At 42.5% G+C, this 17,986-nt stretch overlaps 1 protein-coding gene across 2 annotated transcripts; it reads left to right on the top strand.

Moving 5' to 3' along the window:
- Window positions 1–1,094: 1,094 nt before the first annotated feature.
- On the top strand, window positions 1,095–17,485 carry LOC139410919 (drebrin-like protein B). Of its 2 annotated transcripts, XM_071156583.1 has the most exons (14): window positions 1,095–1,310; window positions 2,233–2,288; window positions 2,726–2,838; window positions 2,936–3,010; window positions 3,699–3,845; window positions 6,751–6,828; window positions 6,997–7,148; window positions 7,259–7,313; window positions 7,574–7,648; window positions 11,375–11,489; window positions 13,366–13,479; window positions 13,671–13,750; window positions 13,964–14,048; window positions 14,280–17,485. In XM_071156583.1, the coding sequence occupies exons 1-14, from the start codon at window positions 1,228–1,230 to the stop codon at window positions 14,414–14,416; spliced, it is 1,365 nt and encodes a 454-aa protein (XP_071012684.1). In that variant the 5' UTR covers window positions 1,095–1,227; the 3' UTR covers window positions 14,417–17,485. The 2 variants fall into 2 exon arrangements, with proteins under 2 accessions (XP_071012684.1, XP_071012685.1); XM_071156584.1 differs by lacking the exon at window positions 13,366–13,479 and having other exon boundaries at window positions 1,097–1,310.
- Window positions 17,486–17,986: the final 501 nt, after the last annotated feature.

Below are 17,986 nucleotides of genomic sequence, written 5' to 3'. Positions count from 1 at the left end.
GGTGTGCGAAGCTTGTAGTGTCATACCCAAGAAGACTCGAGGCTGTAATTGCTGTCAGTGATTCAACAAAGTACTAAGTAAAGGATCTGAATAATTTTTCTGTTTTTATTTTGTATAAATTTGCTAACATTTCTAAACCAGTTTTTGCTTTGTCATTATGGAGTATTGTGTTAAGTTTGATGACGGGGGGACAATTTAATCAATTTTAGAATAAGGCTGTAACGTAACAAAATGTAGAAAAAGTCAAGGGGTCTGAATAATTTCCAAATGCACTGTATAAACCAATAGCAACATGATTTTACTAGATTACTGCCTAAAAATGACTTTTTGTCAGGCTAAGCGATTGACCTGATGCATTTTTTTGAATGTGTAAACATGCACTCATTACCATCACCATTAGGTTAATCTAGGTGGTTTAAAGGTATGCCAGTCCATCATTGTGTCTGTCTTTGTGTACATTTCATTTCACACTGGAAGCAAACAGGGTAAGCAAAAAAATATTAGTGTTTTGTCTTTACAACTGATATTAAACACAACAGTACATTAATGTATTGTTTTGGAATGACTATAATGTATAGGACTAAATGCATATGTCTATAACACAGTCCCCCTCCAAAACTACACATATTTGGTAAGTAGAGACCCTACTGAGTATTTCCCACCCCACTTTAGCTGAGACAGGTAGAACAGTTTGCTCTCTACAAACCAATATGTATCCCATGTACAGTCTATTACAGTATATTGCATTGGGCGCTATAGAGTGGGCTGAGGAAGTGCTGCTGCGTATGTAGGACACAGTCCGCCTCCAAAACCACACATATTTGGTTAGTAGAGACCCTACTGAGTATTTCCGACCTCACTTTAGCATAACCAGGAATAATCGTTTTCTCTCTACAGCCAAATATTCTCAACGTATCAGTGTTAACATTGCATTAATTCATTACTGGGGGTAGAAAATGTTTTTTTTAAACCATATTTTTTATTACATTTTTTATTTTAATATATTTGAATGAGTTATCTACATTGCAATGTTTTGAAGTGTGGGCTTTTATTTGGAAGCTTTCTTCATTACCGTACGAGTGACGTCATCATTTGTGTTGCTGGAAGGCGAGCTTCCTGTGTGCTGAGATCTCAATCAGAAGTCAATTCGATTCGGTTTTACCGCCTCTCCTCCGCGAGTAGGACGGGCTTATCACGGCAATACACAACTGTTTCAGTGACTGAACGATGGCAGTGAACCTAAGCAAAAACGGCATTGCCCTGACAAATGCCTACAAGGAGGTGGTAGATGAGAAATCCAACACCAATTGGTAAGGAGGGTAGCATCGCAGGAAAGCTCGCTAACGTTATCTAGCTATCTAATTGCATCGCCATAAAATGGTGCATCCGCTATTTTTAGTTAGCTAGCTACGTTAGCTCCTAGCATTGAATTTCTCTTGCCTATCATGTAAGTTAGTTAGCTGGCTTGCTTGTTGTGCAATAACGTATTTTGTATCAACGAAACAGTATAATTATTATTGCCATGTTCGTACAGTAGCCAATTATACAAATCGGATGACCATGTCACGTTGTCTGCCAATTTCCTTAGCGTTTTAGCTTGCTAGCTAGCTAAGTAAGGATGATGCTAGATAACATTAGTAGCTACGTTAGCGGTTTGTGGTTTTTATTTTGTTGATTTCTTAGATTATTGCAATGCCTAAATAGGTGCATGCAATAACTTTAAGGTTAATCAGCTCATTTTAGCTAAAGAAAAGTACTTGGAGCAAATGATTTCACTCGTCATTTGAGGTTCAAATGAAACCTGTTGGTGGAAGTGTTTAAAGATCAAGATGACCTGAATTAATTAATTAACCTGGTTTACCTCTCAAGAGGTTTATCAAACCCAGAGGGTTTCATTCTTAGCACACTTCCTATTGCTGAATGGGGACCAGACTCTCAGAGGTGTTTTTTTTAACCATATAATTACATAGTTCACTATTACAGGATCTCAGTTGCTCACGTTAATGGTCTGCTCCAAAGTTATGCAGTTCAACCCAGTGTCATGTTTTTGTTTGATCAGGGCACATCACCTAACCAGGATGCTATTCTGCAATAACTTTTTAAGCAGTGGCTAAGTGTTACATGGATGTGAACAATGATGTTGACAGTATGGTAGCCTAATAAGCAGTGTAAACAACAATCTACTATTTGCAATGCTAGTGTGATCCTGTAACCTGGCATTCTTCTCTGCAGGGCATTGTACACCTACGAGGGGAACACTAATGATATCCGATTGGCAGAGAAGGGAGGTGAGTGTGGTACACAGGAACTTAGAAAGGCTCCAACATTTAAATGTTTTCCGTTAGGAATCGAGTCTGCAATGTTGTCTAAGATCATCATCACCTTAACTTATGGTGTGCCACTGAATTGCTCTCAAAGCACAGTAAGGCAATTTAAAAGATGAAAGCAAAGGTAGTAAGTAGTTTGCAGTAGGTGCGTCTTTTATTGTTTCAATAAGAACAACTTTTATATGTGAAAAGATAGGTAGCAACCAAAGCATGTATAATGCAGGAAGAATCTTACAGCACATACCCTGTCAAAACGGAACATGTTGAAAGTGCCTACGGGCATTATTGTCTGCCATGTAGCCATATTGAATACAAAATGTAAGCTTTACACAGTAATGTACATTACTTTGCATAGAACATACATTCTACAATGTGACAACATTATGATACTGTTTCAGATGGTGGACTGGAGGAACTGGTGGAGGAACTTAGCAGCGGGAAAATTATGTACGCGTTCTGTCGTGTCCAGGACCCAAACTCTGGCCTGTGCAAATACGTCCTCATCAACTGGGTGAGTGCTGTGCTACGCTCCCTTTTCTTCTGAAGGTGGCACTCCTCTGTATTTTGAAATTTAAATTGAATGATGCTCATGACTATTTGTGTTTCAGACTGGAGAAGGTGTGAAAGATGCCCGGAAAGGACTATGTGCCAATCATGTCAGCTCCATGGCAAATTTTCTCAAGGTATTTCATTTGGCATGTTATAGACATTTTCTCCACACAGACAACTTGTGTTTAGCTAAGGAAGAAAATCCATCGGATGCAACTTTTTGTGTGTACACTTGTAACACTGGCCTCAACAGGATATGAAATGTATAGCTATTGCAGGAAAGGAATAGACGCCTCTGTAAGTGCCTGTAATAGCATGTTGGTGTTTAAGATAGGTCAGTCAAAGTTAATGCGTGACATGTTTATTGGCACATTTTTTGACTGCGTTAAGCTATTAAAACATTCTGATGTAGATCATTTTGTGTTTCCGTCTCTGACAATTAAAGCGTAGTATGCACTGTTTTTTTAAATGGATAAAGGCCCAAATCGCTATGGCCGAAATTGAGCAAATCCAAACATTTTGATTAATCGCGATTAATGCCTTTAACTCAATTATTTTAATCGTTTGACAGCCCTAGTTTATGTTAAGCAGCAGCAGTTGGAGGCTGCTTTGGGTGAAGTTGTGGTTTCTAAATAGGCGCTTGAAGTAGTCCCGGTTATCGGTTGTTATCATGAAAGTCACCTTGCTAACTGCATGTCAACAAAATCTATGGGTGGTGGCTGTCAGATATCAAATATCCCTCATACGGACAGCCCTTTCATGGCCTTATCTGGAATTTGTAATGCGTGTTATTTGTAGCTAAAATGTCTGCTGTAATTCCAGGGCGCCCATGTCACAATAAATGCCCGTGCAGAGGAGGATGTGGAACCTGAGGCTATAATGCAAAAGGTGGGCAAGGCCTCGGGGGCCAACTATAGCTTCCACAAAGAGTCCAACAAGTTCCGAGACGCTGGTCCCCAGGGACCTGTGGTATGTACCAAATACAGCATCTTATTCTTTTTAGAGATTAAAACATTTTAGTTGTGCATTATGAGCTTGTTTCCTAATTTTATCAGGATCTGTGCATACATTATGTTGGAAAGTTGTACAGTGAGGCAAGTTGTGTTGTGGTCGAATGATATGCTCTCATATAGCTAATTTGTTTCGGTAATAACTTCTCTGCCTGTGGACGTTTTGGTTAGATTTACTGCACAAGCCTGCGGATGAACATCCTCTGGTAAGACACGTGGCGGGGGCCTATGTGTATATGTAAACAACAGCTGGTGCACGATATCTAAGGAAGTCTCTAGGTTTTGCTCGCCTGAGGTAGAGTATCTCATGATAAACTGTAGACCACACTATCTACCTAGAGAGTTCATCTGTATTTTTCGTAGCTGTCTACATACCACCACAGACCGATGCTGGCACTAAAACCACGCTCAATGAGCGGTATACCACCATAAGCAAACAGGAAAATGCTCATCCAGAGGCGATGCTCCTAGTGTCCGGGGACTTCAATGCAGGGAAACTTAAATCAGTTTTACCTAATTTCTATCAGCGTGTTAAATGTGCAACCCAGAGGGAAAAAAATTCTAGACCACCTTTACTCCACACACAGAGACGTGTACAAAGCTCTCCCTCGCCCTCTATTTGGCAAATCTGACCATAATTCTATCCTCCTGATTCCTACTTACAAGCAAAAATGTAATCAGGAAGCACCAGTGACTCGGTCTGTAAAAAATAAAAAAAAGTGGTCAGATGAAGCAGATGCTAAACTACAGGACTGTTTTGGTAGCACAGACTGGAATATGTTCTGGGATTCTTCCGATGGCATTGGAGTACACCACATCAGTCACTGGCTTTATCAATAAGTGCATCGAGGACGTCGTCCCCACAGTGATTGTACGTACATACCTCAACCAGAAGCCATGAATTACAGGCAACATTTGCACTGAGCTAAAGGGTAGAGCTGATGCTTTCAAGGAGTGAGACGAAAACCCGCTATGCCCTCCTCCGAACCATCAAACAGGCAATAACGTTGCCAATATAAAAGGTAAACAAGAAAGGCACTCTCTCTGGTCGCGCGCTTGAAAAAGCTCTGTGACACGGCAGGGTCCACTCATTCAGACTGCTCTTACTCCCTCATTTTTCAGAATACAAGCCTGAAACAATTTCTAAAGACTGTTGACATCTAGTGGAAGGCATAGGAACTGCAATTTGTGTCCTAAGTCAATGGATACTGTAATGGCATTGAATAGAAAACTACAACAACAACAAAGTCCTACTTCCTGAATGGATTTTTCTCAGGTTTTCACCTGACAAATCAGTACTGTTATACTCACAGGCATTATTTTAACAGTTTTGGAAACTTTAGAGTTTTCTATCCAAATCTACTAATTATATGCATATCCTATCTTCTGGGCCTGAGTAGAAGGCAGTTTAATTTGGGCATGCTTTTTATCCAAAATTCCAAATGCTGCCCCCTACCCTAGAGAAGTTAAAGAAGTTAAAGCTTGGTCGTAAATGGGTCTTCCAAATGGACAATTACCCTAAGCATACTTTCAAAGTTGTGGCAAAATGGCTTAAGGACAACGAACTATTGGAGTGGCCTTCACAAAGCCCTGACCTCAATCCTATAGAAAATGTATTGGCACAACTTAAAAAGCGTGTGTGAGCAAGGAGGCCTAAAAACCTGACTCAGTTACACCAGCTCTGTCAGGAGGAATGGGCCAAAATTAACCAACTTATTGTGGGAAGCTGTTGGAAGGCTACCCAAAATGTTTGACCCAAGTTAAACAATTTAAGGCTATGCTACCAAATACTAATTGAGTGTATGTAAACTTCTGACCCACTGGGAATGTGATGAAAGAAATAAATTATTCATTCTACTATTCTGAAATTTCACATTCTTAAAATAAAGTGGTGATCTTGACTGACCTAAGACAGGGAACTTTTACTAGCTTTAAATGTCAGGAATTGTGAACAACGGAGTTTAAATGTATTTGGCTAAGGTGTATGTAAACTTCCGACTTCAACTGTATTTGAGAATGCTATTCACTGACTACAACTCAGCGTTCAACACCATAGTGCCCTCAAAGCTCATCACTAAGCTTAGGACCCTGGGTCTAAACACCTCCGTCTGCAACTGGTTCCTGGACTTTCTGACGGGCTGCCCCCAGGTGGTAAGGGTAGGTAACAGCACAACCACCATGCTGATGATCAACACTGGGGCCCCTCAGGGGTGCGTGCTCAGCCCCCTCCTGTACTCCCTGTTCACTCATGACTGCACAGCCAGGCCCAATTCCAACACCGTCATTAAGTTTGCTGATGACACTACCGTGGTAGGCCTGATCACCGACAATGATAAGACTGCCTACAGGGAGGAGGTCAGAGACCTGACCATGTTGTGCAAGGACAACAACCTCTCCCTCAACGTGATCAAGACAAAGGAGATGATTGTGGACTACAGGAATAGGAGGACTGAGCACGCCTCCATTCTCATCGACAGGGTTGTAGTGGAGCAGGTTCAGAGCTTCAAGTTCCTTGGCGTCCACATCGCCAACAAACTAACATGATCCAAGTACACCAAGACAGTCGTGAAGAGGGCATGTCAAAACGTATTCCCCCTCAGGAGACTGAAAAGATTTGGCGCAGGTCCTCAGATCCTCAAAAGGTTCTACAGCTGCACCATCAAGAGCATCCTGACGGGTTGTAACACTGCTTGGTATGGCAACTGCTCAGACGAGGCAGGTTGTTTAAAGCCTGTTAACTCCCCTATAATAAACCAACATGCTGCGTCAGTATTGGATCCTGGTAGGGGTTGGTGTCCAGGAGTGACAACTTGTTTGGAGCATAGGAGATTTTTGTTGTTCTCTAACACATTTTGTTATGACAGGGCTCTGTCTATCAGAAGACCAACGCTATGTCTGAAATCAAACGCACCAATAAAGACAACTTCTGGGCGCAGGCAGAGGTAAGCCAGCTTCAACACCTTTCTCCCACTACAGGGACTCACTGATCCTCTACAGACTGGTTATATTTGTTTGATCATAGCTCAGCGTGTTCTGGTGTCATGCAAGGCAGTTGTGACACATTTTACATTACCCTAACCTTGTGCTCATGGCCCGTGTGTCTGTCTCAGAAAGATGAGGAGAAGCGGCGACAGGAGGAGCGCTGCAAGGCAGACGAGGAGCGCCAGAAGCTGGAGAAAGACAGGAAGGATCGAGAGGCCAAGGAGGCAACTCTCAGAGAGAAGAGAGACAAGGAAAGGGCCTCTATGATCGACCAGCAGAAGTGAGTAAAACTGTGGTTAGTTCACTTAACTGTTGGTTATCTAGCTGACCTTATTGACAGACTGGTTTGCATTGTCTACTTCCTTCTTTTAACAACCATTTGTTTAACAGGAAGTACCAGCAGCAGCAGGAAGCTGAGAGCAGAGAAGATGAGAAACAACAATGGGTGAGTTTTCTGCTGGCTTACAGCAGGACAGGCCTGCAGTCTGAGGAGAATCAGTTAAAATCAGTTCTGTTATGTTTAACTGGTAGTTTATCCTCATGTGGGAGGCAGTAGGTCAGTCTGCAACATGCACCCCACCTCAATGATGTTTTTAAATGTCAAAGCACAAATTTAGGACATAAGATTAGCACAAGAACAAACTAAACCGAACCATTAGGTGTAGCCTCTGAGGTAGTGTTCAATTATGTGTGATGCACCATCAGGAGGAGCAGGAGAAGGACTTCCAGGCAACTCAGAAGAAAGGGATGAAGCGTGGTGAATCTGTGGAGAAAGCCAATGTGAGTTAAATGTGATTGTCCAAATTCTCCCTATACACTGACTCAGTATTGCTTCCCTTTTCAATGACTCAATCAAACCTGTTCTTTGCTTGAATCCGAAGTCTTCACAGTTTAACTTAGTAATTTTCCTGTCTGTACATTCTTTGTATCTTCTACATTTTCTTTAGACATAATAAAGAAATTGTACATGTTTTTGTCATACTGTAGATCAGGGGTAAGCAACTAGTTTCAGCCGGGGGCTGATTTTTGTTTGAGGGAATGATTTGGGGGATGGAAAATAATTTGTATAAGAATTTGGACACTGCACATTGATCACAACTAAGACCAACAAGATTGTATTTCAAATCAAAGTTTATTTGTCACGTGCGCCGAATACAACGGTTGTACAGTGAAATGCTTACTTACAGGCTCTAACCAACAGTGCAAAAAAGGTATTAGGTAAACAATGGATAAGTAAACAAATAAAACGACTGAAAAATAAGTTGCGAGGCTATAACAGTAGTGAGGCTACATACAGGCACCAGTTAGTCGGGCTGATTGAGGGAGTATGTACATGTAGATATGGTTACGGTGACTATGCATATATGATCAAGAGAGTAGCAGCAGCGTAAAAGAGTGGTTGGGGGGCAGGGGCACACAATGCAAATAGTCCGGGTAGCCATTTGATTACCTGTTCAGGAATATTTTGGCTTGAGGGTAAAAACTGTTGAAGCCTTTTTGTCTTAGACTTGGCACTCGGGTACCACTTGCCATGCGGTAGTAGATAGAATAGTCTTTGACTGGGTTGGTTGAGTTCTTTGACAATTTTTAGGGCCTTCCTCTGACACCGCCTGGCGTAGAGGTCCTAGATGGCAGGCAGCTTAGCCCAAGTGATGTACTGAGCCGTACACACTACCCTCTGTAGTGCCTTGCGGTCGGAGGCCGAGCAATTGCTGTACCAGGCAGTGATGCAACCAGTCAGGATTCTCTCGATGTTGCAGCTGTAGAACCTTTTGAGCAGAGAACAGAGAGTACAGGAGGGGACTGAGCACGCACCTGGGGAGCTCCAGTGTTGAGGATCAGTGTGGCAGATGTGTTGATACAGTTGCAGAGGGAGGTGTTTAGTCCCAGGATCCTTAGCTTAGTGATGAGCTTTGAGGGCAATATGGTGTTGAACGCTGAGCTGTAGTCAATGAATAGCATTCTCACATAAGTGTTCCTTTTGTCCAGGTTGGAAAGGGTAGTGTGGAGTGCAATGGAGATTGCATCATCTGTTGATCTGTTTGGGCGGTATGCAAATTGGAGTGGGTCTTGGATTTCTGTGATAATGGTGTTAATGTGAGCCATGACCTGCCTTTCAAAACACTTCATGGCTACAGACATGAGTGCTATGGGTTTGTAGTCATTTAGGCAGGTTGCCTTTGTGTTCTTGGGCACAGGGACTATGGTGGTCTGCTTGAAACATGTTGGTATTACAGGCTCAATCAGGGACATGTTGAAAATGTCAGTGAAGACACCTGCCAATTGGTCAGCACATGACCGGAGCACACGTCCTGGTAATTTGTCTGGCCCACCATCCTTGTGAATGTTGACCTGTTTAAAGGTCTTAGTCACGTCGGCTATGGAGAGTGTGATCACAGTCGTCCGGAACAGCTGATGCTCTCATGCATGCCTCAGTGCTGCTTGCCTCGAAGCGAGCATAGAAGTGATTTAGCTCGTCTGGTAACCTCGTGTCACCGGGCAGGTCGGAACTGTGCTTCCCTTTGTAGTCTGTAATTGTTTGCAAGCCCTGCCACATAAGACGAGCGTTGGAGCCAGTGTAGTATGATTCAATCTTAGCCCTGTATTGACGCTTTGCCTGTTTGAATGTTCGTTGGAGGGCATTGCCCCTTGAAAGGGGCAGCTCTGCCCTTTAGCTCAATGTTGCCTGTAATCCATGGCTTCTGGTTGGGGTATGTACGTACAGTCACTGTTGGGACGACATCCTCGATGCACTTATTGATAAAGCCAGTGACTGATGTGGTGTACTCCTCAATGCCATCGGAAGAATCCCGGAACATGTTCCAGTCTGTGATAGCAAAATAGTCCCGTAGTTTCACATCTGCTTCATCTGAGCACTTTTTTATAGAACGAGTGCTTCCTGGTGCTTCCTGCTTTTTTACTTGAAAATAACATTTTCATACCATGATTAAATTGATACACGATCACAGACACTGCATGGCCAGAAGTGTGTGGACACCTGCTCGTCGAACATCTCATTCCAAAATCATGGGCATTAATATGGAGTTGGTCCACCACTTTGCTGCTATAACAGCCTCCACTCTTCTGGGAAGACTTACCACTAGATTTTAGAACATTGCTGCAGGGAGTTAGTGAGGTCGGGCACTTATGCTTTATATACCTGTCAGCAACGGGTGTGGCTGAAATAGCCGAATCCACTTATTTGAACTGTTGTCCACATACTTTTGTGTGTGTGTGTGTGTGTGTCTATATATCACACACACACAAATCAGATTACTTCGAGGTAGAAAGGAGTTGGAGCACTCAACAAAAGCAGGATTTGATTTCATTTAGCTCCCTCTAATCCATTGTACAGGATGTGAACAGGTGACTGACGTTTTAAGGTCAAGCTGACGTCGTCCTCAGAGTGATCTAACCTTTGCGCTTAGCTCCTATTTATAGCCTAGTGGCCCATTGAGACACAACAATGTAAGAAAATAATGATGAAGCTTTGGATTTACCACCTGTTCCCAGGTGGTAAACGTTTTATGATTGGCTGACCAATACTTACGTTTTTTTACCACCCGAGAACAGGGAAAGAATATCAAATCCAGAGCGTCATTAATTGTAGCACAACAAATGTTATATACATGCTCAAATGCATCTGCGGTGCTGCTTATATTGGTCAAATTATACGAGCATTAAAACTCTGCATTGCAGAACACAAGGCTGACAATAGGCCGGCCCTCCATGTACTGAGTCTTACACCCCTGGGCTTAACAATGAGTTTTCACTGTCCTCGTTTCTATAATGTTCTTGCTTAGATTTTTGGTGTCGCTGTGTTTCCGGATTCACAAACAAATATAAATGTATATTTTGACATGGTCTATTTATTAACGAGACACACTATTTCTCTTAATTTTTAGTTTTTTTGTGCTACAATTTGCCATTTAGCTTATGTTTCAATTATAATTTTCTTACATTGTTGTGTCTCAATGGGCCACCAGGCTATAAATGGTCAGGCCACTCTGATGAAGACTTCAGCTTGACCTCTGTCAGTCACCTGTTTGCGTCCTGTACAATGGATTAAAGAGAGCTAAAATATATAAATCTTGTGCTCCAACTAATTTCTACCTAGAATTTTGGAAGTTTTTCTTGGTAAGAACGTCTCATGATTTTTGTTGTTGAGCACCCCTCCTTTCCTTTGTTTGCTGAAGCGTGAAAGCCCACCTGAACTAATTTTTGCCTGAATTCCGGACCAGGTTTTGCTAACCCCTGCTGTAGATTATGCCATTTTGCTTATCAGCAGTGAATTTCACTGGGGTGTTAAACTACTACGAGTTCTGAGCTGAGAAGGTAAAAATCCCCTGAGCGATGCAATTAACCCTGGGGTTGGGTTAAATGCAGGAGACACATTTCAGTTGAATGCATTCAGTTGTACAGCTGACTAGGTATCCCCCTTTCCCTTTCCTTTCTATAGCTCTACAGTGGCCAGTGTGCATGTCTGACTCTCACTGTGTGTTTCAGGAGGCAGCCAATCTGATCTCTCAGCGCTCTATGAACCCCAGAGAGATGTTCAAGCAGAGAGAGAAGGGCATGGACACCCCAGCTGCTGCCCACGCCACTTCCAGCCCCCAGCCAGGTAGGCTACTAATTCAATACAACTGTTTGCTATTAATATGCCAAGTGTAGTTCCTAATGAGGATTTTAGATTATTCTGTAAAATGTTTCTGCCATGGGTGTTTCATAAATGTACCTGCTAGCTATCTGTCAGGTGTGGGGGAGATCAGGGGATTGTCTGGGCCATGTTGAAACATGCAGGAGGAGATTTTTATTGCATTACTCTGCTTTCATCAGCTTTAACTCATTGTCAGACACAGACTGTCTCGTATCACATCTTGTCTCTAGACCACATCTGCTTTGTGTTGTCTACTCTGCTGGGTAACCTCTCCGGCCAATGTGTATGTCTGTCTGTCTGCTCTGGTGTGTGTTTCTCAGGGCGTTTGCAAAGCCCTTTTCTCTCTAAGCAACCATGTGAGCCTGAGCCGTCCCGCTCGCCCCTGCGCCAAGTCTCCCCACTTTCTGCAGGCTCTGCCTCTCCTGTCCCTGCTGCAGGTCTGAGCTCACTCATACCACTGACACAAACTGACCCTGCCCTATCTCACACACACACAGACAGAGAGAGAGAAATACTTCACACATGGGTGACTGTGTGACATACAAGAGATGTTTCGGTCCAATCTCTACCTGATGCTGCTCCCTTTCAATCAATCATTCAGTCCAAATTATTGACCTAATGCTACTCCATTTGCTCTCTTGTTACTGCAATTTAACGTCACCCTGAGGCTCATGCCCATGCCCATAGCCAAGGCCTCCCGAGTGGCACAGTGGTCCAAGGCAGTGGTCTAAGGTATTGCTAGCTGTGCCACTAGAGATTCTGGGTTCAAGTCCAGGCTCTGTCCCAGCCGGCCGCGACCGGGAGACCCACGGGGTGGCGCACAATTGGCCCAGCGTCATCCGGGTTAGGGGAGGGTTTGGCAGGCAGGGATGTCCTTGTCCCATCGTGCTAGCGACTCCGGTGGCGGCCTGTGCGCAGTGCACGGGCCAAAAGGTATATCTCACTGGTCATCCCCAAAGCCAACACCTCCTTTGGCCGCCTCTCCTTCCAGTTATCTGCTGCCAATGATTGGAACAAATTGCAAAAGTCGCTGAAGCTGGAGACTTATATTTCCCTCACTAACTTTGAACATCAGCTATCTGAGCAGATCACTGCAGCTGTACGTATCCCATCTGTAAATAGTCCACCCAATCTACCTACCTCATCCCCATATTGTTTTTATTTACTTTTCTGATATTTTGCACACCAGTATTTCTACTTTCACATCATCATCTGCACAGCTATCACTCCAGTGTTAATTTGCTAAATTGTAATTACTTCACTACTATTTATTGCCTTACCTCGTCATGCCATTTGCACACACTGCATATAGACTTTCTTTTTTTCCCCATTGTGTTACTGACTGTACGCTTGTTCATTCCATGTGTAACTCTGTGTTGTTGTTCGTGTCGCACTGCTTTGCTTTATCTTGGCCAGGTTGCAGTTGTAAATGAACTTGTTCTCAACTAGCCTACCTGGTTAAATAAAGGTGAAATAAAATAAAAAATGAACACCGAATGGTTAAGGTTTAGAATAGGCTTAGAACAAAAATCTTAAACAACTTTCTATCACTGGATTCGAACATGCAACCAATGGAATCAGAGGCAGATGCACCCTAGCAAAACCGAAACCTACTTGAAGGTAACAGTGCTCACTGTTGCCCACAGTGGCTGGTTTCCACGTCATCTCCTGACGTCCTCAGCCATGGATGAATGTTGACTTCTGACTTGTATCACGGGTGACCTGGCTGATATATTCAGTTTCTGAATATTTCTGAGTGCATGCCTTAGTATATGTGTACATTTGTGGCCATCTGTGTGTATCTGTGCTCCTATATCATGTGTGTGTATATCTTAATAAGAACCCAGTGTGGATGAGCTCGTTGTGGATGAGTCATCCCAGTCTGAGTGCTTGGATGAGCAGGATGCAACCCCTGTTCAGGATGCAGTCCCTGAGGAACAGTGGCAAGATGAAGGTGGGCCCTACTCCAAATGCACCTCAGTCTGAAAACAGAACAGTCATTCATCTCATCTGTGAATCATCATGACCATTTCTCTGGACACATTTCTAAGTGACTTTGTGTTCTGGATCCCTGCTGCTGCTGCCACCTGTTGGTGGAGGGAGATGGTCTTTAAAAAAATACAATTTACCTTTTCCCCTTTTCAGTGAAGGCACCAGCTCCTCCCAATCAGCACAACCATCCCACAGAGCCAGCCCAAAATGATCTCTATGAGGAGCCCCCACAGGTGAATATTTGTCATGGCACATGTGAGAATCATTCCGCAAGGGTGAGGATTTAATTATAAACGGTGACAACATACGTTTTGTAATCTGAAAATACCTTCTCATTATTCAAATGCCATTCATGTCAAAAGAAGATGTAACGGGTAATATTTGCAGTTGAACGTAACACTTGAAGGGCATTCTCAGAGGTACAGCACCCCTTGTTGTTCCCTCAGGTGGAAGAGAACACATTTGAGGTGCCTGCAGGGGAGAAGACGGACCGAGGTGTCTGTGCCAGGGCTCTATACGACTACCAGGCTGGTAAGCATCATCACAGCCTACACAAAAATTTCAGCTGACACTCGGTCCACTGAACTGGTTCTGTATGTGACAAATGTGTAACCATGACGTTTTGCCCCAATACGGAGAATCGATATGGGTGGAACTGCTAGTAGGAAACTGGCAGTCTGTGAGGGAATAGACACCGTCAAATAATACCATAAGTATATCTGAATGGGCATAGTGACCTGAGGTATTGCTTTCATTCCACAGCTGATGACACAGAGATCTCCTTCGATCCTGATGACATCATCACTGGCATCGAGATGATTGACGAGGGCTGGTGGCGGGGCTACAGCCCAGACGGGCATTTTGGAATGTTCCCAGCCAATTACGTGGAGGTTATTTAGGTCCATACCTCGCCCACTCACTAGATCAGCATATTGGAGGCAGAATAGAAAAGATCCCCCCCCCCCCCCCCCAGAAGAATTTGGCAGTAGGAAAACTGCTTGGTCCAGAACTCAGCAGGTCAGAAGTAACTCAACAGTGAACCCTTTAGAATAGTTTGCTGAATTGTATCTGCCACATTATGGACCAATATATGAACAATAACCATGGGACCAGGGGTCGCGCAAATCTATCCCTGTTGAAGGAAGCAATTCAATTATGTTGTTGATGTTGTGAGCCGTTAGATGGCATAGTTTAGGTTTTGATGAAAACCCATATACTGGCCAACCCCAAACTGAATCTCTCACCTTTTAATGTGATGCAGTAAATTGTCAGGCTTTTTAGATTTTTCAATTCAAGTTTCCATTGCGAACATTAATAGCACTTGTAGATCACATTCCTTAAAAAGTGAATCCAGTTTTGTTCCAGATATACTATTTTTGTTATTTGTAGCATTCACTCCTGTTGGGTTCAGGATAATATTTCATAGCTCACATAATGGTACCAACTATGATCTTTGGCCTTTTTTTGCCTTTTCCTCAGACTAATATTTTATGTGAGTATTTCTTTGTCAGAAATGATTTTGCTTGAAAGGAATCCTGTGTGAATTTCCAACAGTAGTTTGGTATTGCAGTGGAATTGAATATTAGAAAACCAAAAGGTTCTATATTTGCTATGCTCTCTGGGTGGCTGAACTTGAGGGAAAATAGGGGTGTAAATAATGACAATCATATTCTTGTGAAATAACTGTATTTTTATTTTTTTAATACACCTGAAGTCCATAAGTTTACATACACTTAGGTTGGACTCATTAAAACACTGTTTTGGCAAGTCGGTTAGGACATCTACTTTGTGCATGACACAAGTCATTTTTCCAACAATTGTTTACAGACAGATTATTTCACTTATAATTCACTGTATCACAATTCCAGTGGGTCATACACTAAGTTGACTGCCTTTAAACAGCTTGGAAAATTCCAGAAAATGATGTCATGGCTTTAGAAGCTTCTGATAGGCTAATTGACATAATTTTAGTCAATTGGAGGTGTACCTGTGGATGTATTTCAAGACCTTTCTTCAAACTCTGTGCCTCTTTGATTGACATCATGGGAAAATCAAAAGAAATCAGCCAAGAACTCAAACTTGTAGACCTCCAAGTCTGGTTCATCCTTGGGAGCAATTTCCAAACGCCTGAAGGTACCACGTTTATCTGTACAAACAATAGTATGCAAGTATAAACACCATGGGACCATGCAGCCGTCATACCGCTCAGGAAGGAGACGTGTTCTTTCTCTTAGAGATGAACGCACTTTGGTGCAAAAAGTGCAAATCAATCCCAGAACAACAGCAAAGGACCTTGTGAAGATGCTGGAGGAAACTGGTACAAACTTATCTATATCCACAGTCAAATGAGTCCTATATCGACATAACCTGAAAGGCCGCTAAGCAAGGGAGACGCCACTGCTCCAAAAGATTGTACTTTTTGTCATCTGGTCTGATGAAACATAAATAGAACAGTTTGGCCATAATGACCATCGCTATGTTTGGAGGAAAAAGGGGGATGCTTGCAAGCCGAAGAACGCCATCCCAACTGTGAAGCACGGGGGTGGCAGCATCATGTTGTGGGGGTGCTTTGCTGCAGGAGGGACTGGTGCACTTCACAAAATAGATGGCATCATGAGAAAGAGAAATTATGTGGATATATTAAAGCAACATCTCAAGACATCAGTCAGGAAGTTAAAGCTTGGTCGCAAATGGGTCTTCCAAATGGACAATGACCCCCAGCATACTTCCAAAGTTTTTTGCAAAATGGCTTAAGGACAAGAAAGTCAAGGTATTGGAGTGGCCATCAGAAAGCCCTGACCTCAATCATATAGAAAATTTGTGTGCGAGCAAGGAGGCCAACAAACCTGACTCGGTTACACCAGCTCTGTCAGGAGGACTGGGCCAAAGTTCACCCAACTTATTGTGGGAAGCTTGTGGAAGGCTACCAAAAACTTTTGACCCAAGTTAAACAATTTAATGGCAATGCTACCAAATATTGAGTGTATGTAAACTTCTGACCCCCTGGGAATGTGATGAAAGAAATAATTCTCTACTATTATTCTGACATTATTCACAATCTATTATTCACAATCTTAAAATAAAGTGGTGATCCTAACTGACCTAAGATAGGGAATTCTAACTATGATTATATGTCAGGAATTGTAAAAAACTGAGTTTAAATGTATTTGGCTAAGGTGTATGTAAACTTCTGACTTCAACTGTATATGATGGTTATGCTAAAGAGCTCATCCCCATATCCTCCCTGCTCTCTTCAGCCCCTGGAGAATTTGTATAATGGACTATTTCAGGGACCAGTTACACAAAACAAAGCAGAAGTCATATTTCCTCTCTCGTGCTGTTGCTGTTTTCATATGTATCCTGGGTAGGGTTGCAGAATTCTGGGAACTTTCAATAAATTCCCTGGTTTTCCTGAAATCGTGTATGGAGGAATCCTGAAATCAGGAAGGGCATAAACAGGAAATGTGGAATCTTCCATACAGGATTTCTGGAAAACCTGGGAATTCATTGAAAGTTCCCAGAATTTTGCAACCCTGGTCCTGTGTGCAACTAGTCTCTGCTTAACCAGTCTTTCACAGCCAGGTCCAGCTTCCATCAAAATACAGGTCTGTGATTGGCTTAACCTAGCAGAAGAGCCTTGATCAGATGCTGTTATCTTGTGACAGTGCCAAAGGAGGGGAACAGGATGACGTCATCCTCTGGAAAGTGTTTTCTCTCATTTTTAATCTGTGTTGAAACTCCATAACCATTAGGCTATGCAACGTCACTGCTTTTTAATTTATAATGAAATCCTTGTGGAAGAAAAAGTTTGAGACATTGTCACTTTAATTAATGATAAAGGATTTAAAGAATGATTTAAAACCGGTCATGGTCATTTCAAGGTGTGATGTATCCATGTTTTCGTTTTTCAAGAGTATATTGTAATGCAAATATGTTCGTCATAATTAAAAGAGTTAAAGTAAAATGTGTTCCTTTCTTATAGCATCTTTTGTAAATGTTGGTTGTTGTGGCAGCAGTAAGTCGATTTAAACATACGAGGGCGGTATGAGCTAGCTGATAGAATAGGAACAGAATTGTGTAAGGTGGCATATGGATTATTCTGAAATCTGTTTGGAGTGAAAGCTTTGGAGACTTTCAAGGAGCAGTAACTGTTTGATATTGATGGCACAGTTAGGAGTACCCCTTTGTCTCATACAGTGCATTTGGAGAGTATTCAGCCCCTTTCACTTTTTCCACATTGTTACGTTAGACTTATTCTAAAATTGATCAAATTGTCCCCCCCCCCCCCCTCAATCTACACACAATACCCCATAATGACAAATCAAATAACTTTTTAGACATTTTTGGGGAAAAAACAGATTTAGCTAAGTATTCAGACCCTTTACTCTGTACTTTGTTGAAGCACCTTTGGCAGCAATTACAGCCTTGAATCTTATTGGGTATGACGCTACAAGCTTTGGGGACTTTAT

Source organism: Oncorhynchus clarkii, chromosome 6 (assembly GCF_045791955.1).
Source record: "Oncorhynchus clarkii lewisi isolate Uvic-CL-2024 chromosome 6, UVic_Ocla_1.0, whole genome shotgun sequence".
Classification (NCBI taxonomy): domain Eukaryota; kingdom Metazoa; phylum Chordata; class Actinopteri; order Salmoniformes; family Salmonidae; genus Oncorhynchus; species Oncorhynchus clarkii.
Note: the sequence above shows the minus strand (reverse complement) of the source record. Positions and strands in the feature narration are given on the sequence as shown.

Excerpts from the sequence above, each read along its gene's own strand:
- LOC139410919 (XM_071156583.1), top strand. The coding sequence starts at position 1,228 with ATGGCAGTGAACCTAAGCAAAAACGGCATTGCCCTGACAAATGCCTAC. Across the intron at positions 1,311-2,232 it reads GAGAAATCCAACACCAATTG|GGCATTGTACACCTACGAGG; the intron begins GTAAGGAGGGTA and ends TCTTCTCTGCAG. Across the intron at positions 6,829-6,996 it reads ACTTCTGGGCGCAGGCAGAG|AAAGATGAGGAGAAGCGGCG; the intron begins GTAAGCCAGCTT and ends TGTCTGTCTCAG.